At 47.0% G+C, this 21744-nt stretch overlaps 2 protein-coding genes and 1 pseudogene across 3 annotated transcripts; all 3 read right to left on the bottom strand.

The window, feature by feature from the left end:
• Positions 1–7332: 7332 nt before the first annotated feature.
• LOC145878572 (uncharacterized) lies at positions 7333–10755 on the bottom strand. The gene is made up of 3 exons (XM_082973920.1): positions 10436–10755; positions 9927–10291; positions 7333–9825 (listed from the first exon to the last, which is right to left on the bottom strand). Exons 1-3 carry the CDS (start codon positions 10753–10755, stop codon positions 7349–7351), a joined length of 3162 nt encoding a protein of 1053 aa, XP_082830046.1. The 3' UTR covers positions 7333–7348.
• A 1236-nt stretch (positions 10756–11991) lies between these two features.
• LOC123744234 (NACHT, LRR and PYD domains-containing protein 1 homolog) lies at positions 11992–13887 on the bottom strand. The gene is made up of 6 exons (XM_082973919.1): positions 13426–13887; positions 13079–13293; positions 12631–12890; positions 12349–12474; positions 12115–12247; positions 11992–12029 (listed from the first exon to the last, which is right to left on the bottom strand). Exons 1-6 carry the CDS (start codon positions 13572–13574, stop codon positions 11992–11994), a joined length of 921 nt encoding a protein of 306 aa, XP_082830045.1. The 5' UTR covers positions 13575–13887.
• Positions 13888–16838: 2951 nt separating this feature from the next.
• Positions 16839–20721, bottom strand: LOC123735917 (NACHT, LRR and PYD domains-containing protein 12-like; annotated as a pseudogene). Its single transcript, XR_014391960.1, has 5 exons — positions 18825–20721; positions 18568–18741; positions 17788–17961; positions 17339–17512; positions 16839–17259 (listed from the first exon to the last, which is right to left on the bottom strand). The product of XR_014391960.1 is annotated as an NACHT, LRR and PYD domains-containing protein 12-like (transcript).
• Between the last annotated feature and the right edge of the window lie 1023 nt (positions 20722–21744).

Below are 21744 nucleotides of genomic sequence, written 5' to 3'. Positions count from 1 at the left end.
TTACTTAGCTGCAGACTAATAATTAATATCAAAGACAGTTCTTATTCTGTCGGTATCAATAGTCTAAAAGTTAACCACGTGGTATGGTTCACTTTCAGTAGAGTACTTGGATGGTCAAACCTATGGGCCAACTCGCAATGGAGTGGAGGCCTGGTCTGGAGAAATGTAAATCAGGGTGGGTTTTATAGGTGACCCTAGAACAGGCTTGTCAAATGACGCCTGGTCCTGTCTGTGTCCCTGGGGGGTGTGCCGATGACTGAGTTAAGCTTGGTACAGAAATACAATTCTATCACATTAACATCAGTACATAGCATCTCAATGTATTACAAATAGCTTTATCCTTATTAATACATTTTATACAACCATGTGGATTCAAGTCTCAAGGCTGAGGCTATTATATAAACAGTTTTATGGTAATATGGCTATATTGTCTCTTCTGAGTATCACAAAATTGTACCAAGCGGACCAGTTCGTAGCTGGATTCTGCACCAATCTTTCATACCTTCTCCAGAACACAAATGTCGCTTGGCTCCCCAATTCTGTGAGTTGGAAGAATTTACTGTGTCTCTCTATGGGCCATGTGGCAAGAGATTCTCCTGGAATGTTAGAGTTTTTACAACCCTTTCACACAGGGCCTGGGTGGAGGGAGGTAGGTTGGGGGATGGTGCAAAGGGGGGGAGGGGGTCAACTGTCCTCCCTGTACTCAAAGAGGCCAACGTCATGACAGAATCTAAGGAAGGTCTTTGGTCAAGATGTCAACATGGTGGTGTGTATCTTTGACTAGCCTGACTATCAGCCTCCCCATCTGTATAGAACAAGAGATCATTCCAGTTCATTCCCTTAATTGTGTTTTCAAAATCGTTGTGGAAATTCTTTCACACAGAGACACTCGAAGTCAATCTGAAATGAATCATTGTTTATTGTCAGCAAGCTGGAGAGGTTCCAACCAATCAGGAGCTCTCCCTGGTCAGACCCAACTCAATGTACCATAGTACACATGTCAATCAGGATCTCTCCCTGGTCAGACCCAACTCAATGTACCATAGTACACATGTCAATCAGGATCTCTCCCTGGTCAGACCCAACTCAATGTACCATAGTACACATGTCAATCAGGATCTCTCCCTGGTCAGACCCAACTCAATGTACCATAGTACACATGTCAATCAGGATCTCTCCCTGGTCAGACCCAACTCAATGTACCATAGTACACATGTCAATCAGGATCTCTCCCTGGTCAGACCCAACTCAATGTACCATAGTACACATGTCAATCAGGATCTCTCCCTGGTCAGACCCAACTCAATGTACCATAGTACACATGTCAATCAGGATCTCTCCCTGGTCAGACCCAACTCAATGTACCATAGAACACATGTCAATCAGGATCTCTCCCTGGTCAGACCCAGCAGTTGTCTTATATACGGCTATACACAGACAAGTTATATTTGCATGATTTAGCATAATTAATGAATCATTACCGTTTTGTTCCATTCATGTGACCGACCAATACTGGTTACATAGACATTTAACAGACCAATACTGGTTCATAACATTTGACAGACCGACACCTCACCAGTCTTCTTCTCTCTAAGCTGAGACCTTGAAACTGAGATATCTCCTTCTCAAAACAACATCTGGGCTTACTGCCAAATTACAGCTACTGATAGTGAGGATTTGTACAGTCAGCCACTTGATGAACACACAAATTAGTTTATAGAACAGCACATTAATAAAACACAGACATTTGTTAAAAGAATAGCACAAACATAAACATTTTCCTTACAATCATTTAAGTGTCTTTGTCCACAGACCAGGAGACAGGTCTCAGCGTCTTCAGATTAGGTGAAGAAGTGTCTTTGTCCACAGACTAGGAGACAGGCCTCAGCATCTTCAGATTAGGTGAAGAAGTGCCTTTGTCCACAGACTAGGAGACAGGCCTCAGCATCTTCAGATTAGGTGAAGAAGTGTCTTTGTCCACAGACTAGGAGACAGGCCTCAGCATCTTCAGATTAGGTGAAGAAGTGTCTTTGTCCACAGACTAGGAGACAGGCCTCAGCATCTTCAGATTAGGTGAAGAAGTGTCTTTGTCCACAGACTAGGAGACAAGCCTCAGCATCTTCAGATTAGGTGAAAAGTGTCTTTGTCCACAGACTAGGAGACAGGCCTCAGCATCTTCAGATTAGGTGCTACAAGACAGAGGATGGAGGAGAAGGGAAGAGAGAGATCAAAAAGTATGGAGAAGAATGAGGACTGAGATACACCTGAGATAATGATGTGATGAAGGTCCTATGATACACCTGAGATAATGATGTGATGATTGTCCTATGATACACCTGAGATAATGATGTGATGATGGTCCTATGATAGAACTATAACAAGATACATTTATTACAGACAGCAACACAAAAACATGCTTCCATTCTGAAAAAGACTTTCTCTTTGATCTGGGTAGCTATGTTTTTATTTGACCTATATTTAATCATTCCACATACTGAAGGGAGGGAGAAAAGAAAACGGTCTTACCTAGATTCACTCAAGTGCTTAACAAGATGGTGTTCATGTTCAATGAGAGCTTTGAGACAAGCTCCCGTCACTTCTGGTCCTTTAGGGAGGACTGCATTCAGTAGTTCTCTCATTCGGTCCTGTTCAGTTGTTTCAGCTTTTATTCTGGAGTACTCTTCATCACCAATCATGCCCTTTGACGACAGATCATCTGCTATTGGCATTGGGTTTTTGACTCGCTGAATGAGTATAGCCCTGTGATTCTTCAGAAACTCCTCAGCAGGAATCCCAGGGAGTGTTAATGCTGAAGGGGGGTGAATTAAATGAATATGTCTTTAGGGTGAACAGCAGCTGTTTCTACATCTAACAGTCTCTCCAGTTATCATTCCCCTGATAGTCATTTCTTGTATAGAGCTGATTCCAGGGTTGTAGTCAATTCAGACTCAAGTCAGTCAAAATGAAACCATTTTATTTATCTTCCTATTAGTCATTGAAAATTGATGCCCTTTTCTGGTTATTGAATTGGAATTTCAGTTTACTTCCGGAATTGACTGATTTATTTGGTATTGACGCCTACCCTGGCTGACACGATTGCCTATTCTACATAACATACAGAGCCTTACAAAAGTGTTCATACCCCTTGGATTTCTCTATTGTGTTACATAGTGGGATTAAAATGTATTTAATTGTAGTGTTTAGTCAAACATCTATTGAAAATACTCTGTAATGTCAAAGTGGACCTGTCCCCCATACATTCAACATCTGGAAGGTCCCTCAGTCCAGTATCACATTTCAAGCACAGATTCAACTATACACAAAGACCAGGGATGTTTTTGAAAGCCTCATATACAGCGCCTTCAGAAATATTCAGACCCCTTGACTTTTCCTCACAATCCTCAGCAATCTAGTGACACAGCTCAGTGCTAGAGGAATCACTACAGACCCTGGTTCGATTCCTGGCTGTATCACAACCGGCCGTGATTGGGAGTCCCATAGGGCGGCGCACACATTGTAAATAAGAATTTGTTCTTAACTGGCTAGTTAAATAACAGTTAATCAAAAAATTATACACACAATACCCCATAACGACATCACAATAGTCCATAATGACATCACAATACCCCATAATGACATCACAATACCACATAACGACAAAGTGAAAACAGGTGTAGAATTTTTTTGCAAATGTATAAAAAATAAGACACAGAAATTCCTTATTTACATAAGTATTCAGACCGTTTGCTATGAGACTCGAAATTTAGCTCAGGTGAATCCTGTTTCCATTGATCATCCTTAAGATGTTTCTACAACTTGATTGGAGTCCACCTGTGGTAAATTCAATTGATTGGATATGATTTGGGAAGGCACACACCTGTCTATATAAGGTCCCACAGTTGACTGTGCATGTCAGAGCAAAAACCAAGCCATGAGGTCTCAGGAATTGTCCGTAGAGCTCTGATATAGGAATGTGTCGAGGCACAGATCTGGGGAAGGGTACCAAAACATTTCTGCAGCATTGAAGGTTCCCCAAGAACACAGTGGCCTCCATCATTCTTAAATGGAAGAAGTTTGGAACCACCAAGACTCTTCCTAGAGCTGGCCACCCGGCCAAACTGAGCAATCGGGGGAGAAGAGCCTTGGTCAGGGAGGTGACCAAGAACCCGATGGTCACTCTGACAGAGCTACAGAGTTCCTCTGTGGAGATGGGAGAACCTTCCAGAAGGACAACCATCTCTGCAGCACTCCACCAATAAGGCCTTTATGGTAGAGCGGCCATACGGAAGCCACTCCTCAGTAAACGGCACATGACAGCCCGCTTGGAGTTTGCCAAAAGGCACAAAGAGACTTTCAGATCATGAGAAACAAGATTCTCTGGTCTGATGAAACCAAGATTGAACTCTTTGGCCTGAATGCCAATCGTCTGGAAGAAACCTGGCACCATCCCTACGGTGAAGCATGGTGGTGGCAGCATCATGTTGTGGGGATGTTTTTCTGCAGCAGGGACTGGGAGACTAGTCAGGATTGAGGGAAAGATGAATGGAGCAAAGTACAGAGATATCCTTGATGAAAACCTGCTCCAGAGTGCTCAGGACCTCAGACTGGGGTGAAGGTTCACCTTCCAAGAGGACAACTACTCTAAGCACACAGACAAGACAACGCAGGAGTGGCTTCGGTACAAGTCTCTGAATGTCTATGAGAGGCCCAGCCAGAGCCCGGACTTGAACCCGATCTAACATCTCTGGAGAGACCTGAAAATCACTGTGCAGCGATGCTCCCCATCCAACCTATCAGAGCTTGAGAGGATCTGCAGAGAAGAATGGGAGAAACTCCCCAAATACAGGTGTGACAAGCTTGTAGCGTCATACTGTGACGGCCCTGAATTTTCCTGAACCGTCTCAGTGCTTCTCCTTCCAATAGGGCGCTTCCCCTATGTATTCCCAATTAAATAGCCAGCATCAGCTGCGCAAAAGTGGGGTTGTGATGGAGACGTGAATGAGGATGTGTTCAACCCTCAGTTCCGAAGCTTCTCTCTTCCGTTTGTTTTGTTGCAGTTAAAAGTGTGCTTTGTAGCCTAATAGAAAGTCTACTCAGGATCGGATCCACTCTTTGCGTCAGTGGACTACACCTCTCCGTTGTTTTTTGTGGCCTTTCTCCGCTGGAGATCTGTCGGCTGATTGTATGTTTGACTGACTACAACCTTTTTGTATAGGGCATTTCATTTGTTTTGGTGTGATGTATACCGTGATGATTTATGTAGTTAGTTGTAGTTGAGGACTTATTAAGATGTGATACGCTTTATAGTTGTGTGGTAAAATATTTGTTATTTTGATTGTATTGTAATGACCTGACTAGATCATGAAGGAACAATTGTCCAGAAAGAGGATGGAGTTCACGAATGGACGGTTTATTAACACAACTTAACACAGGCTACTGTTTGGCCGTAGCCCATGCCAAATAAATGAAAGGTACACTACAAAACGAACCGTGACCTTCTCTTGTGAAGCCCAGACGTAAGAGAGAGAACAATGGCTAAACCCGGTCTTAACTTCCAATGCTCCATCCCCCTGCCCAACCCCCCTTCACGCCACTCCGCCAACCACCAGGCTGCCCGGTATCCGAACATTCCAGGCAATCCGTGATTGGCAGATAGCAGGTTGATTGGCATGACCCCGCGAACACTGGTAAGTACGACACAACCCACTAATAGCCTAACACATAACCCACAACTGTCTGTGCGGGTCGCTACACAGCCCCCCCCACCACAAAGTCCCTCGTCCCCGAGGGAACAAACAAAGTCTCTGAAGCGACCCGGAGGTCTCCTTTGCCTGCGTGGCCGTGATGGTCGCAGAGTGTCCAGATGTGAAACAGGGGGCTCCATCCGTGGCAGGGGGCTGCCCCTCAGGGACCCAGGGGATGAAGGAAGGGATATGGGGGACAAGGAAGCGGGAACGGGGAATACAGTCCGTGGCACCGGGGAACCACGCGGTGACACAGGGAGGGAGACAGGGGGAGTGGGCCGTCTGGAGCCTTGTCGACGGCCCCTGGGGGTGGGTGCCTGGAGAATGTCCTTGCCAGAGAGGGGAATTGTGGGGGTCCCTGGGGTTTGGGGAGAAGCGGCCCTTCTGTATGGGGCTAACCTGTCCCGGTGCAGTGCCACCTTTCTCCCCCTGGAAGGAAGCTGCACCCGGTACACAACCTCCCCTACCCTCTCCAGGATGCTGCAGGGCCCCACCCAGTGACTGTCCAACTTGGGGCATCTGCCTTTTTTCCTTAGGGGGCTGTAGACCCAGACCAGCTCCCCAGCCACAAAGTGCCTTCCTCGGGTGTGCACGTCATAGTTCCTCTTCTGCCTCACACCTGCATTCACCAGCTGCTCTCTGGCGAAGTTGTGGGCTGTCTCCAGGCGGTCCTGGAGTCTCCGGGCATACTCCGGCCCCGGGGGAACATGAGGGCTATCCAGGGGACGACCAAACGCCATCTCCGCAGGGGTGCGGATCCCTCTCCCCAGCATGAGGAGGGCAGGCGTGCAGGAGGTGGAGTCTTGGACAGCGGAACGGCATGCCATGAGGACCATAGGCAGGTGCTTGTCCCAGTCACGCTGGTGTTTGGCAGAGACGATGGCCAGCTGCTGTCCAAGCGTTTTGTTGAAGCGCTCCACAAGACCATCACTTTGAGGATGGAGAAGAGTAGTGCGGGTCTTGTGCATACCCAGCCTCTCACACATGGTGGCGAACACACGGGACTCAAAGTTTCTGCCTTGGTCGCTGTGGATGGACTCCGCAGCTCCAAACCTGCTGAACATCCCCGCTGTCAGGGCGTCGACGATGGTCTCTGCCTCCTGGTCAGGCAGAGCATAGGCCTCAGGCCATTTTGTGAAATAGTCCATAGCTGTGAGCACCCAGCGGTTTCCACTGTCTGTGGTGGGGAACGGCCCAACTACATCCACTCCCACCCTCTCCATGGGAGCCCCCACTGGGAACTGTTGGAGCTGAGCATGAGAGCGGCCTGGGGGGCCCTTTCTCGCTGTGCAGTTGTCACAGCGGTGGCAAAAGTCCTCCACATCCCTCTTGTGCTGCCCCCAGTAAAAGCCCTGACGGAGGCGGCGGAGTGTTTTTGTAACCCCAAAGTGTCCAGTCCCCACCCCCCCATGAGTACTCTGGAGCACCGCCTCCCGCAGTGCTTTTGGGACCACCACCTGCCACCTCTCCTCTCCCGTAGCTGACTCCTTCCATGCCACCTGTAGCACGCCATCAGCCAGCCGCAGTCTCTCAAACTTTGACCACAACCCTTTGGTCGCGAGTGAGAGCGCTGTCACCTCTTCCCGTGGTGGCCTCACTTGTGCCTATACCCACTGTAGCACTGGCTGTAGGTCTGTGTCCCGTCCCTGCTGCTGCCCCCATTCAGCCACGTCGACAGTCTGCAGCTCACAGCAGACAGGGCCGCTCACCCGACACACCGTGGCACAGACCCCCTCCTCTGCACTCAGCGCTCTCTCCCGTCCCTCTCTCTGTTCACAGTGGTGGCAGCCATCCGCAGTACAGGGCCGACGGGACATGGCGTCGGCGTTGGAGTGGCGTGCCCCTGCCCTGTGCACCACTGTGAAGTCATACGGCTGAAGCTCCTCCAACCAGCGTGCCACCTGCCCCTCTGGTTCTCTGAACGACATGAGCCACTGGAGAGCAGAGTGGTCAGTCCTCACAGTAAATGGCAGGCCACCCAGGTAGTACTTGAAGTGTTTGATGGAAGCCACAACAGCCAAGAGCTCCCGCCGGGTGACACAGTAGCGGCGCTCATGTTTGTTAAATGTTCTGCTGAAGTACGCCACCACTCTCTCCCCCTCTGGCCCCACCTGGGCCAGCACCCCACCCATGCCCACATTGCTCGCGTCTGTGTCCAGGATAAAGGGCAAGGTGAGGTCAGGGGGGACGAGCACAGGGGCCTCGATCAGTGCACATTTGAGGGTGTTGAAGGCCTCCTCACACTCCCCTGTCCAAGTGAAGGCCTTGTCCTTCTGCAGCAGGCGGTTCAGGGGAGCAGCGACGCTTGAGAAGCCCCGTACAAACCTCCTGTAGTACGAGGCCAGGCCCAGGAAGCTCTTCAGCTGATGCTGGTCGGTGGGGGTGGGCCAGTCTCGGACAGCCCCCACCTTGTCCTCCATGGTGCTGATCCCCTCCTTCCCCACTCGGTGGCCCAGGAAGGACACCTCTCTCCTCATGAAGTGGCACTTCTCGGGGTGGAGCTTCAGACCTGCGGCAGCCACCCGCTCCAGCACACTCCGTAGCGCCACCAGAGCTGACTGGAAGGAGCTGCCATGGGCCAGGATGTCATCGAGGTATACCAGACACTGCTGTCGGGGGATGCCATCCAGCACCCTGTCCATCAAACGCTCAAAAGTAGCTGGAGCGTTGCACAGGCCGAAGCACAGGACCTTGAACTGCCAGTGTCCTCTGTTAGTGGAGAACGCAGTTTTGGCTCTGGCCTCTGGGGAGAGGGGCACCTGCCAGTAGCCACTGCGGAGGTCTAGTGAGGAGAACCAGGAGGACCCCCTAACCAGGTCCAGCGACTCATCGATACGTGGTATGGGGTATGAGTCCTTCCTGGTTACCTCATTCAGCCGCCTGTAGTCCGCACAGAACCTCAGCTTGCCCCCCTTCTTAGGAACCATGACAACCGGCGCCGCCCAGGGGCTGTCTGAGGGCTCGATGAAGTCTGCCCGCTGCATCTCCAACACAGCCTTGTCTGCCGCCTCCTGGCGTGCCAGCGGGATACGGCGGGGACGCATCTTGATGGGTCGAGCATCACCTGTGTCGATCTCATGCTGCACCAGATGAGTCTGACCCACCTCTCCCTCACTCAGCGCAAAGCTGTCTCTGAATTCAAACAGCAACTGCCACAACCGTTCCTGCTGCTCAGGGTCAAGACCAACACAGTTCCTCCCCCATATCTCCCTCACTGCAGACAGTGTCCTCTCCTCTCCCATCTGGGGTAGCTGGGCTGGGGGGGTGCGGCCCGGGCTCACGGAGGGCTGTGTCGTGGGGGTAGCTGGGGGAATGTAACACACAGCCGTAGGTGACAGGGGGGCTGGGGAAAAGTCACACACAGATGTGGAGGAGGGGGGGCAGCGATGAGTCTCTGCTGCTTTAACTGTTGGAGTAAAGGGTTTGTTGGGTTGAGTGTATGTGATATTAGGGGGGGCCATGATGACTGCAGGCCCTCCCTGGAAGCTCAGTGTGCCCCCATTTAGGTCTAACTGGCAGCCTGTGCTCCTAAGAAAGTCCAACCCCAGGATACAAGGGTCCTGCACAGCCGCCACCCACACGGGATGACGCACAGTCCTGCCCCCTACTGTCAGAGTCATTATTCCCTTCCCTTTCATGGGTGCCAGCTCACCTGTGACTGTGCGGAGCTGCACAGTTGTGGGCTCACACTGAATCCAACCTGGTACAATATCTGGCCTCACCAGGGTTACTGTGGACCCAGTGTCCACCAGGGCAGAGCAGGGCACCCCCTCCACAGTGACAGGGACATGACAAAAGTCCCCAACACAGGTCCGGCCCACCACGACAACAGGCTCCGTCCGCTTGCCCACGTCTGCTTCTGGGGGAAGTGGAGCCTTGCTTCCCCGTCTGGGCCGGTGGGCTCCTCCTGAAGAAGATGGTGGTGGTTGGGATAGAAAGCCAGGGGTCCGCACTACCCGGTCAATGCGGACCCCGAGCCGTTTCCCTGAGCTCCGGGGAACTTGGGGCAATCTCGGCGCAGATGGCCTGTCTGGCCACAACCCCAGCAGACCCGGGGACCCCGGCGCGTGTTTCGTTCCACCTGTAGCGACACAGCACGAATGAGTTCTGTCATATCAGCCACGCATGCAGGCTTTTCCGGCTCTGGGCTGCTCTGCCCCCCAGCTCTCCCAGAGGGTCTGCCTCCCTGCGCCCCCACCAAAGACCCAGCTGAAGCCCCAGCCCACACCAGCTCCCTCTCCAAAGCCATCTCCAAGGCTATCTGCAATGACTCAGGATGAGCCAGCTGGGTCTGTATGCGCAGCTCCGTAGGAGAAAGCGCCTGTATGAACTGGTCCCGTGCTAGCTCGCTCTGCACGTAGGGGGGCATGTGAGCATATGCCCGCCGAGAGAGGCTCTCAATGTCATTAGCTAGCACCCGTAGAGGCTCTCCAGGCTGCCTGCGTCTATTACTCAGTTCGGAGCGCAGCAGCCCGGGCTGTACACACTGTCCATAGCGCCTCCTCAGTGCTCCCACTAAGGCACCATAATCGCGTCTGTCCTCGGGGCTAATCAATAACAAACAGGCCAGAGCATCATCCGTCAGGCATAAAGCCAACTGCAGTGCCCTATCTTCATTCGACCACCCCCTAAAATGAGCTAACAGTTCAAACTGAGCATGAAAAGCTTCCCAATCCGCCTTACCGGAATACTTTGGGGTCTTAACGGATACGGACGCAGCCGGGGGCTGGGCGCCGCCATGTTTGTTTACATTCCGAGCCCCAGATTCCTCGTCCCGCCGCGTCGACATCACCCCTTCGGTCCGCCCACCAGAATCCGCGCGAAACACGTTAGACGAAGCACTCATGCCCGCTTCAGCCGCCATCACTCTAACGTCCTCCCTCAAGCGGCCTCTGGGATCCGACGCCCTGGCGATCTCCTCAGCCAGATCCTCCGACGTCCATGCACACGCACCTCCTTGGCCATAACCGTCCCCTACCTCCACCGTCACTTTTGGATTCCCTTGAAGCATTTTCAACCCCGTTCTCACCCACGTTAGCTAGCCACCGACGTCAGCTAGCTGGCTAACTTCTATACACGTTTTTACTTCTGACACCAGTGTAATGACCTGACTAGATCATGAAGGAACAATTGTCCAGACAGAGGATGGAGTTCACGAATGGACGGTTTATTAACACAACTTAACACAGGCTACTGTTTGGCCGTAGCCCACGCAAAATAAATGAAAGGTACACTACAAAACGAACCGTGGCCTTCTCTTGTGAAGCCCAGACGTAAGAGAGAGAACAATGGCTAAACCCGGTCTTAACTTCCAATGCTCCATCCCCCTGCCCAACCCCCCTTCACGCCACTCCGCCAACCACCAGGCTGCCCGGTATCCGAACATTCCAGGCAATCCCGTGATTGGCAGATAGCAGGTTGATTGGCATGACCCCGCGAACACTGGTAAGTACGACACAACCCACTAATAGCCTAACACATAACCCACAACTGTCTGTGCGGGTCGCTACAGTATGATTGACACTGGGTTTACGCTACACTGGTATGAACGGACAAACATTGCGTGACTAAGGTCACTTGAGTTCCCTGAACTTGTTTACCGGGCTGGACTCTCTTTAGGCCCGAGGTACAGGACATTTCTGGAGGAACCAGAGCTCTTTAAAGCTCATCGTTGTTATATTGTTGTGTGTGTGTGTGTGATCATTTGTTGTTGATACAACCCACGCAAAAGAATAGTTGTTTTTGAGGTTCTTTCCAATGTTTTAAGGGTTTATGAAAAGTGTATTTCCATCCTGACTTTTACATGAGTCCTTTGTATTGGTGTAGACTTGACGGACCAGATGGGACTCATTCCCTCCACAAACCAAAAGGAGAAACCAATATTTCCTCTGGTAGGCACAACCTACCTGGCACCCCTATAAACGATAACCTCAAGTCAAAACCGTTACAATACCCAAGAAGATTCTAGGCTGTAATTTCTGCTAAAGGTGCTTCAACAAAGTACTGAGTAAAGGGTATGAATACTTATGTAAATGTGATATTTTATTTTTAATAAACCTGTTTTTGCTTTGTCATTATGGGGTGTTGTGATGTCATTATGGGGTATTGTGATGTCATTATGGGGTATTGGGTGTACATTGATGAGGAAAAAAAACAACTGAATCCATTTTAGAACAAGGCTGTAATGTAAGAAAATGTGGAAAAGTCAAGGGGTCTGAATACTTCCCGAATGCACTAACTCTCATGTTTACTTACTTGTTGAACGGGTGTCAGAGATGTACTCATCTGAAAGATAAACAACATGAGGTTATATCACTCTAAATAGCATCTGGTACTAAAGTACAAAGTTATGATTGACATGTGCTCCTACCTATTGGCACAATTTCTTTCCATGCTATCCTCTCATCATCACTGAATAACTGCATCTCAATGTCAATCCCTGTCATTTTCACAACTGCCCTGAAAAAGCTTGGTGTGGTGTCTCTATGTATGAGATGAATCCTCTGGAGGGAGAGGAGAGAGATTTAGAGAGAGAGAGAGAGATCAATGCATAGAAATGTGACTTAAATGTCAGATTCATGTTCTTAGTCTACTGAAACTGTACCTGTGGATTGATGGCGGTAGAACAGGGAATGTTCAGTCTGAAGGAACTATTCAGTTTGAAGGACTGCTCTGGTCTGGAGATGAGAATCCTTGAAGACCCTTGAGACTTTTCCTGTTGGTCCACAGCCTGTGAAACGAGGCATGGAATACCCAGCCAGTCAATGTATAGTCTAATTCAAACATTATTCAGAAAACTAGCAACACACTTATCTTCATTTAATGAGTGTCAACATAAACTGCACCACTGGTTAGTTAAGGTCATCTCTATAATAATGAACCTCACCTGTATTTGGCCGGGGTTACTGGGGAACAGGTATAGGCGTGGAATTAGTGTTTCCTTCTTCACTGTCAGATAGAGCATCAGCTCACAGTGGACATCTACGTTCCAAGAAAGGATATAGCTCAGTATAACAGAGATAGCTGAGAACTTGGGATGGAGAATCTTAGCATGGAATCTGGTGACCTCATGCACTTCCTCTAAAGACACTCCATGTTCCTCTACATGAAGAATCTTCATCTCATTCCTCAGGGAAGGGTTGGTCCCTGAACAACACAATAAAAAGGAGACAGAAAGACAAATATTGTATTATTCATCCAACTAAAACACAAAGAATATGCAGTACCAGATCACAGTAAACTCAAACTCCCAGAATAGTTCATTCATTCATTCAGGAAGTGAAACTCAGTTACATGGAAATGTCTTTCTGAATACTATTTCTATATGGTTTTACCTAAACAGACAAAGTGTGGCAGATGAACTTCCTCCAGTTCACCTAACTCCATAGTGATGTCCAGCAATGGACCACCTTGTGTGTACTGCATGTCTTTCAGAAGTTGACTGCAGGGTTCCCAGTTCCTGAAGTGATACTTCAGAATGACATCTCTCTCACACAGCCAGCGGAGCCCAGACACTGTGCACTCATAACTCCCTTTGGGTGTCCTGTGCCTGAGGGCAACAACAAGATATGGTAGAGAGGGTCAATCGTCAAATGGAGAGGTTGGATTAGAAGACTATTCCCAAAGGTAATGGGGAAATACACTAGCAAGTGGAATGAAATGTTAAAAGTAGTTATTTTACCTGAACATTTTCACTCCCTGGACAGTGGAAGTCAAGGGTTCAATCTGAAGCCAGTGTGTGGAGTCCTGAACAAGGACAAGCATGTCAGTAATACATATGGGGCCTGTTTCCTGGACACAGATTGAGTCTAGTGCTGGACTAAAAAGCATGCTCAATGGAAGTTTCAATAGAAAATTATTTACGGTCCAGGACTAGACTTAATCTGTGTCTGGGAAACTGGCCCATTAACCAAAGTAACTAATCTAATGTATTTATTCAATGTTACATGGAATGCTGGTGATTTATCAATTAAACTGTCTAATGACAAAATATGACAACAGCTAAAATCCTGCATGACTACAAGCAGAACACAGGACTGTCTATATCCCAGTATGAATGGTTGGTCAGTACACACCTGGCTTTGAGACTGTGCCTGACTCCTGCAGGTATGTAAAAGTAAGAATTGACATTATGACTTACCTCAACATGTTCACAAGTCTTGCAGCTCGGAGGAATCCCTGAAGTTAAAAGTAGTTCTTATTTAAAATGGGCAATCTCATGGAATAATGAATGAATAATTATTAAATAGACTTGTAATAAAAATGAATATAAGTGATCAACAGTCTCAGAATGTACACTCATTAGCATACCATAATCTGACATTAGTGTTATATTAATTAATGTTTGTGGAAGCAGGAAACAACATCGTTCTGGTCCATGTTTTGTAGATGTTGGGGGCCTGATTTCTGGTAGATCCTAGGATGAGAGCTTAAAGGTAGAGTCAGCTAAATGATGATGTACGAGCAGCATCACAGATATTGTGATGAGCAAGATGCCTGACTTCTCTCTCACACAGTCACACACAGTATCTGCCCATGTGCAAGGGTTCTCTTCACTCTCTTACAGAGTGGTAGCCACGGGACCAAAACAGCGGAGACAGTTTAGCCTTGTGCTCAACACTTTAGTTGTTGTAGAAATTGACCCACTATGCTGTTTACTTTGTGCATCTACGTCATATCGCTGACTCTACCTTTAAGTTTGTTTTGACCAAATAGATCATGATTGTGTTCCTTGCCTGGGACTCAATAATGAACGCTTTAAAACTATTTTGAGTAAAAAACAATTATCAGTTAACTCACATTTCTCAGGTCCAGGCTTGATCCAACTCTCTCCACCATGGTCTCTGGTGTTCTCAGGTCCAGGCTTGATACAACTCTCTCCACCATGGTCTCTGGTGTCCTCAGGTCCAGGCTTGATACAACTCTCTCCACCATGGTCTCTGGTGTCCTCAGGTCCAGGCTTGATACAACTCTCTCCACCATGGTCTCTGGTGTTCTCAGGTCCAGGCTTGATACAACTCTCTCCACCATGGTCTCTGGTGTCCTCAGGTCCAGGCTTGATACAACTCTCTCCACCATGGTCTCTGGTGTTCTCAGGTCCAGGCTTGATACAACTCTCTCCACCATGGTCTCTGGTGTCCTCAGGTCCAGGCTTGATACAACTCTCTCCACCATGGTCTCTGGTGTTCTCAGGTCCAGGCTTGATACAACTCTCTCCACCATGTTCTCTGGTGTCCTCAGGTCCAGGCTTGATACAACTCTCTCCACCATGGTCTCTGGTGTTCTCATGTCCAGGCTTGATACAACTCTCTCCACCATGTTCTCTGGTGTCCTCAGGTCCAGGCTTGATACAACTCTCTCCACCATGGTCTCTGGTGTTCTCAGGTCCAGGCTTGATCCAACTCTCTCCACCATGGTCTCTGGTGTTCTCAGGTCCAGGCTTGATACAACTCTCTCCACCATGGTCTCTGGTGTTGGAGAAGCAGAAGGATAGACTGTGATTAAACTAAATACAACTTATAAAGGCTTTATATAGCATACATACAGTCTTCATAACAATACAAAGGGTGACAGACCAGCTCCCTATGTAGGGTGCATACAAACACATTAAAACACACCACTACTACTAATCTAACTGCCTGTAGGTCCAACAGAACACATTCATTCCAGAGGAAACAAATGATGAAACATTGCTATGACTCACCTCTGAATGTGTTGGTCATCTATCTGACACAGGGTCACTGAGGAGGAGGAGGAGTTAACCTCAAACCCAAATACAGGATGGAGGGGTTCAGTGAATGTGGTGTGTTCTGTGTAAAGGTGTGTCAGTGTACCAGAGGAGGACACACTATAGAAGGACAAAGTACCAGCTGGCCAGTCCAGATACACTCCAACTCTGTTAGAATCAGGATGAGGGATGATACTGCCGACTCCAGCATGGTAAATGTCATAAGTACTATCATTGCAGTATAAACACCAGGACTTCCTATTGAGTCCAGTCCTACTGTCAACCTCTTCTCCCTTCCTCTTCATTCCTTTGTACACCACACCAATGTCAGCCATGTCACCATCCATCTCCACCTCCCAGTAATAACGAGATTCAGATAAGCCTTCTCTGCAGAGAACGTGGGAATGATAGTCAAATCTGTCTGGATGGTTTTCATAATCCTGCTTCTCTTTCACCAATGTCAACTTCCTGTTTCCCTCAGACAGTATCAGGTTTGGGTGTGCTGTATTTGGATCCAAGGTGAGATGACAGGCGTCTGTAGATAAAAGGAGAGTTTAATGAAACCACATCTTCATGTAAAATGTTGTTTTGTAGGAACAGAACAAGTATTGATTAGTTACTATGTTGCTATAGTTCTGAATATGTAGTTCATTAGGATTGAAGAGACTTACATTTCCTCAGCCCTGATTTCAGCCTGCAATCTCCACCATGATCCACACTGTAGAAGAAAAAGGTTATTGACTGACAAAGACCTAATAAAGCAGTCAACATTTAAACCATATTGTTGTGTTCTGGTGCACTATCCAAGTTCATTACTAGAGACATACAGGTATTCTATCCTACCTACTGCATACAGAACAGAGTACAATTCATTACTAGAGACATACAGGTATTCTATCCTACCTACTACATACAGAACAGAGTACAATTCATTACTAGAGACATACAGGTATTCTATCCTACCTACTGCATACAGAACGGAGTACAATTCCAACAGGATATCAGAGATGCAGAAGAAGAGTATTCATGTAGTGATGATGTATGCTGTGTTGGAGTGCTCAGTCTGCTGAGTAAACTTCCCCTTAATTCTACCATCATGTCCTCATCTTACTGACAATACTACACTACATATGACACAACCACTGCTCACACTATTAGGACATCAATTATGACTTACTTCAGCTTCATCAGTTTATATGTGGGATCCACCAGAGCAGCTGAAAGCAGTCCTCCTGCAGAGTCTCCTGGGTGATTGTAGCTCAGGTCCAGCTCTTTCAGGTGGGAGGGGTTTGACCTCAGAGCTGAAGACAGAGCAGCACAGCCCTTCTCTGTGACCAGACAGCCAGACAGCCTACAGAGAGACACACAACAGCTGTCTAGGTTGGTGTACTGGTGTCAATCATCTTGTAGGACACCAATACATTTGTCCATGACACAAACATTGTCATGAAACATCAGATTTTCAGAGTATTTGTTTTACTAAGCTCAGTACCGACCTGACTGAAACAGCTGTACTTACCCCAGTGTGTGTAGTTTACAGTCTGGATCCTCCAGTCCAGCAGACAGCAGTGTAACTCAGCTCAGTACAGACCTGACTGAAACAGCTGTACTTACCCCAGTGTGTGTAGTTTACAGTCTGGATCCTCCAGTCCAGCAGACAGCAGTGTAACTCCTGAGTCCTGCAGGTCATTGTCTCTCAGCTCCAGTTGTTTCAGTTGTGAGTTGGGTGAACTCAGGACTGAGGCCAGATCTGAACAGCAACCCTCTGTCAGACCACACTGACCTAGACTAGAGGGCAGAAGAGCACATGATTAACACATGTTTAAAACATCCACATAATAACTCATACTGAAGATATTTAACTCACACTAGTGTCTGTATGTTGCAGAGTGGACTGGTTAGTCCAACACAGAGCAGCTCCACTCCTCTGTCTCCCAGGTCATTGTAGCTGAGGTCCAGTTCTCTCAGGGGGGAGTTTGGTGTCTGCAGAGCTGAGGTCAGAGTCTCACAGGATTCATAAGTGAGTTTACAGCCAGCCAGTCTGGAGAGAGGAGATATGTTGATACACTGTTAAATATGCAAAACATTAAGAATAATGAGATGCATTAAGACAATAACAGAAGGACATGACTAGACTGTTAAAAACATACTAACTCAAGATATTTAATTTTAGTTTCATATATTTATCACATCGTATGTATGTTTCTGCATATTTACCAAGATGTTCAAATAATGTTAAAAACATAATAACACATAATTACTACAACTATATATAAACACTATAAAGACAGTGGATAGTGAAGATATTTAACTCACACAAGTGTCTGTATGTTGCAGAGTGGACTGGTTAGTCCAACACAGAGCACCTCCACTCCTCTGTCTCCCAGGTCATTGTAGCTGAGGTCCAGTTCTCTCAGGGGGGAGTTTGGTGTCTGCAGAGGTGAGGCCAGAGACTCACAGGATTCATATGTGAGTTTACAGCCAGCTAGTCTGGAGAGAGGAGATATGTCGATACACTGTTAAATATTTATTGCTTTAAGAATAATGAGATGCATTAAGACAATAACTGAAGGACATTATGAACCAATGTTAAAAACATACTAACTCACTAAAGATATTTAACCTTTGTTTCATATATTTATCACATTGTATGTATGTGTCTGCGTATTTCCCAAGATGTTCAAATAATGTTAAAAACTAAATAACTAGAAATATATAAACACTATATTGTCATGTCTTCCACCGAAGTCAGTCCCTCTCCTTGTTCGGGCGGCGTTCGGCGGTCGACGTCACTGGCCTTCTAGCCACCGCCGATCCACTTTTCATTTTCCATTTGTTTTGTCTTACACATCTGGTTTCACTCACCCAATTACCTGTTTATTATTTAACCCTCTGTTCCCCATGTTTGTTTATGAGTGATTGTTTGTTGTATTCGGTCCGTATTTGTGGGCTCATGATTATACTTTGTATATTTGTCTTTTTGTGTAAAATAACGTTGATTACTCATATCGGCTGTCCTGCGCCTGACTCTCTACACCAGCTACACACAGGACCCTTACATATAAAGAAAGTGGATACTGAAGATATTTAACTCACACTAGTGTCTGTATGTTGCGGAGTGGACTGGTTAGTCCAACACAGAGCAGCTTCACTCCTCTGTCTCCCAGGTCATTGTAGCTGAGGTCCAGTTCTCTCAGGGGGGAGTTTGGTGTCTGCAGAACTGAGGCCAGAGTCTCACAGGATTCATATGCAAGTTTACAGCGATCCAGTCTGGAGAGAGGAGATAATCTGTTAGATATACAAATCCTTCATTGTAATGATACTGTATATATCAACTCAATAACAGAACTTACAGTGCTCTCTTGCAGGTTTTCACTACTGGCAGCAACCTCTGATAACCTTCATCTGATGTGTTGTATGTCTTCAGGTCAAACTCCTCCAGCACCTCCTCTGACATCAGTAACAGGTAGGCCAGGGCTGAACATTGGTCAGGTTTTAGCTCTGTTTCTGAAAGAGTTCCTGATCGCAGGGAGGTCTGCATGTCTTCAACTAGAGAGTTGGCACCAAGTTCATTCAGACAGTGGAACAAGTTGATGATCCTTTCTGGTGAGGATTCCTCCTTGATCTTGACTGAAAGGTACCTGACTGTTCTCTCAACTGTTTCCTCATTGGTCTGTGTTGTACTGACTGTCTGTGTCAGAAGGCCTCGTAACAGATTCTGATTGGACTCCAGTGAGAGACCCAGAAGGAAGCGGAGGAACAGGTCCAGGTGTCCATTCTCACTCTTCAAGGCCTGGTCCACTGCTCTCCTGTGTAAGTCAGACAACTGGAATGACTCATTCTCTTCATCATTGTTATCATCATCCCTCATCTTCATCATCCTTCTCCTCCTCCTCGTCCTGCTTATCATCAATATCCTCCTCCTCCTCCTCCTCATCATCACTGGTGACTGCTTTGGGGGGGAAAACATTTTCCTTCTTGTCCAGACATGATTCTAAAGCATGCACTGCTGCTAGAAACTCCTGAATGCTCAGATGCACAAAGCTGTAGACCTTGTCTTGGTACAGCCCAGATTCTTCTTTAAAGATCTCTGTACACAATGCTGAGTACTCTGATGCCTCTGTGACATCAAGGCCACACTCTCTCAGGTCCTCCTCATAGAAGATCAGGTTGCCCTTCTGCAGCTGTTGGAAAGCCAGCTTTGCCAGTTTCATGATAATCTCTTTGTCTGACTGAGACAGTTCCTTTGGGTTTGTCTCTGTGGCTTTGTTATACTTCTTGTTCTTCACAATGATTTGGATGAGTATGAAGTGTGAGTACATCTGGGTCAGAGTTTTGGGGACTTCATCCTTCTCTGCCTCTTTCAGTATCATCTCAAGGACAGTGGCTGATATCCAACAGAAGACTGGCATGTGGCACATGATGTGGAGGCTCCTTGATGTCTTCATGTGTTGGATGATTTCATTGGCCAGATTCTGATCTGGGATTTTCTTCCTGAAGTACTCGTCCTTCTGTGGATCATTGAACCCTCGTACTTCTGTCACCTGGTCAACACACTCGGGAGGGATCTGATTGGCAGCTGCAGGCCGTGTGGTTATCCAGAGGAGAGCAGAGGGAAGCAGATTCCCCTTGATGAGGTTTGTCAGCAGCACGTCCACTGAGGTTGGCTTCGTGACATCACAGCACTTCTCATTGTTTTTGAAGTCTAGAGGAAGTCGACACTCATCCAGACCATCAAAAATGAAAACAGTTTTGGTTTCACCATCTTCAATGCTGTCAATCTCTTTCAGCTCTGAGAAGTAGTGGGAAAGAAGTTGCATCAGACTGTATTGGTCCTTTTTCAGGTTCAGATCACGGAAAGGAAGAGGAAACATGAAATGAACGTCCTGATTTGCTTTTCCCTCTGCCCAGTCAAGGATGACCTTCTGCACAGAGACTGTTTTTCCAATGCCAGCGATTCCTTTTGTCAGCACAGTTCTGATAGGGTTGTCTTGTCCAGGTAAAGGCTTGAAGATGTCGTTGCATTTGATTGGTGTCTCTCGTGTGGTTTGTTTCTTGGATGCCATCTCTATCTGTCTAACCTCATGTTCATTATTGAGCCCTCCACTTCCACCCTCTGTGATGTAGAGCTCTGTGTAGATGTCCTTTAACAGACTTTGGTTTCCATGGTGTCCAATTCCTTCAGATATGTGTTGATACTTGTGTTTCAGTTTAGCCTTAATGTCTTGTTGGACTGTCAGCAGAGTTTGATCTCTTATAGTCCGTCTCTTATGGTGGTCCATCTCTTATGGTGGTCCATCTCTTATATAGTCCATCTCTTATATAGTCCATCTCTTATGGTGGATCATCTCTTATATAGTCCATCTCTTATGGTGGATCATCTCTTATATAGTCCATCTCTTATGGTGGATCATCTCTTATATAGTCCATCTCTTATATAGTCCATCTCTTATGGTGGTCCATCTCTTATATAGCACATCTCTTATATAGTCCATCTCTTATATAGTCCATCTCTTATATAGTCCATCTCTTATGGTGGTCCATCTCTTATGGTGGTCCATCTCTTATATAGTCCATCTCTTATATAGTCCATCTCTTATATAGTCCATCTCTTATATAGTCCATCTCTTATGGTGGTCCATCTCTTATATAGTCCATCTCTTATGGTGGATCATCTCTTATATAGTCCATCTCTGATGGTGGATCATCTCTTATATAGCACATCTCTTATATAGTCCATCTCTTATGGTGGATCATCTCTTATATAGTCCATCTCTTATGGTGGTCCATCTCTTCTGGTGGTCCATCTCTTATATAGTCCATCTCTTATGGTGGTCCATCTCTTATGGTGGTCCATCTCTTATATAGTCCATCTCTTATGGTGGTCCATCTCTTATGGTGGTCCATCTCTTATATCGTCCATCTCTTATGGTGGTCCGTCTATTATGGTGGTCCATCTCTTATATAGTCCATCTCTTATGGTGGTACATCTCTTATATAGTCCATCTCTTATGGTGGTCCATCTCTTATATAGTCCATCTCTTATGGTGGTCCATCTCTTATATAGTCCATCTCTTATATAGTCCATCTCTTATATGGTCCATCTCTTATATAGTCCATCTCTTATGGTGGTCCATCTCTTATGGTGGATCATCTCTTATATAGTCCATCTCTTATGGTGGTCCATCTCTTATATAGTCCATCTCTTATGGTGGATCATCTCTTATATAGTCCATCTCTTATGGTGGTCCATCTCTTATATAGTCCATCTCT

This window comes from Salmo salar, chromosome 04, assembly GCF_965601325.2.
Source record: "Salmo salar chromosome 04, fSalSal1, whole genome shotgun sequence".
In the NCBI taxonomy this organism is placed as follows: domain Eukaryota; kingdom Metazoa; phylum Chordata; class Actinopteri; order Salmoniformes; family Salmonidae; genus Salmo; species Salmo salar.
Note: the sequence above shows the minus strand (reverse complement) of the source record. Positions and strands in the feature narration are given on the sequence as shown.

What these genes read in the sequence shown, in the direction of transcription:
- LOC123744234 (XM_082973919.1), bottom strand. Translation starts at nt 13,574, where the DNA reads ATGCTTTTTAGTCCAGCACTAGACTCAATCTGTGTCCAGGAAACAGGC. An exon ending in CAGGGAGTGAAAATGTTCAG is followed by an intron (nt 13,294 to 13,425) that starts GTAAAATAACTA and finishes TGTTGCCCTCAG; the next exon opens with GCACAGGACACCCAAAGGGA. An exon ending in GCCACACTTTGTCTGTTTAG is followed by an intron (nt 12,891 to 13,078) that starts GTAAAACCATAT and finishes TGTGTTGTTCAG; the next exon opens with GGACCAACCCTTCCCTGAGG.
- LOC145878572 (XM_082973920.1), bottom strand. Translation starts at nt 10,755, where the DNA reads ATGCTTCAAGGGAATCCAAAAGTGACGGTGGAGGTAGGGGACGGTTAT. An exon ending in GTATCCGTTAAGACCCCAAA is followed by an intron (nt 10,292 to 10,435) that starts GTATTCCGGTAA and finishes GTTATTGATTAG; the next exon opens with CCCCGAGGACAGACGCGATT. An exon ending in TTTGGTGGGGGCGCAGGGAG is followed by an intron (nt 9,826 to 9,926) that starts GCAGACCCTCTG and finishes GTGTCGCTACAG; the next exon opens with GTGGAACGAAACACGCGCCG.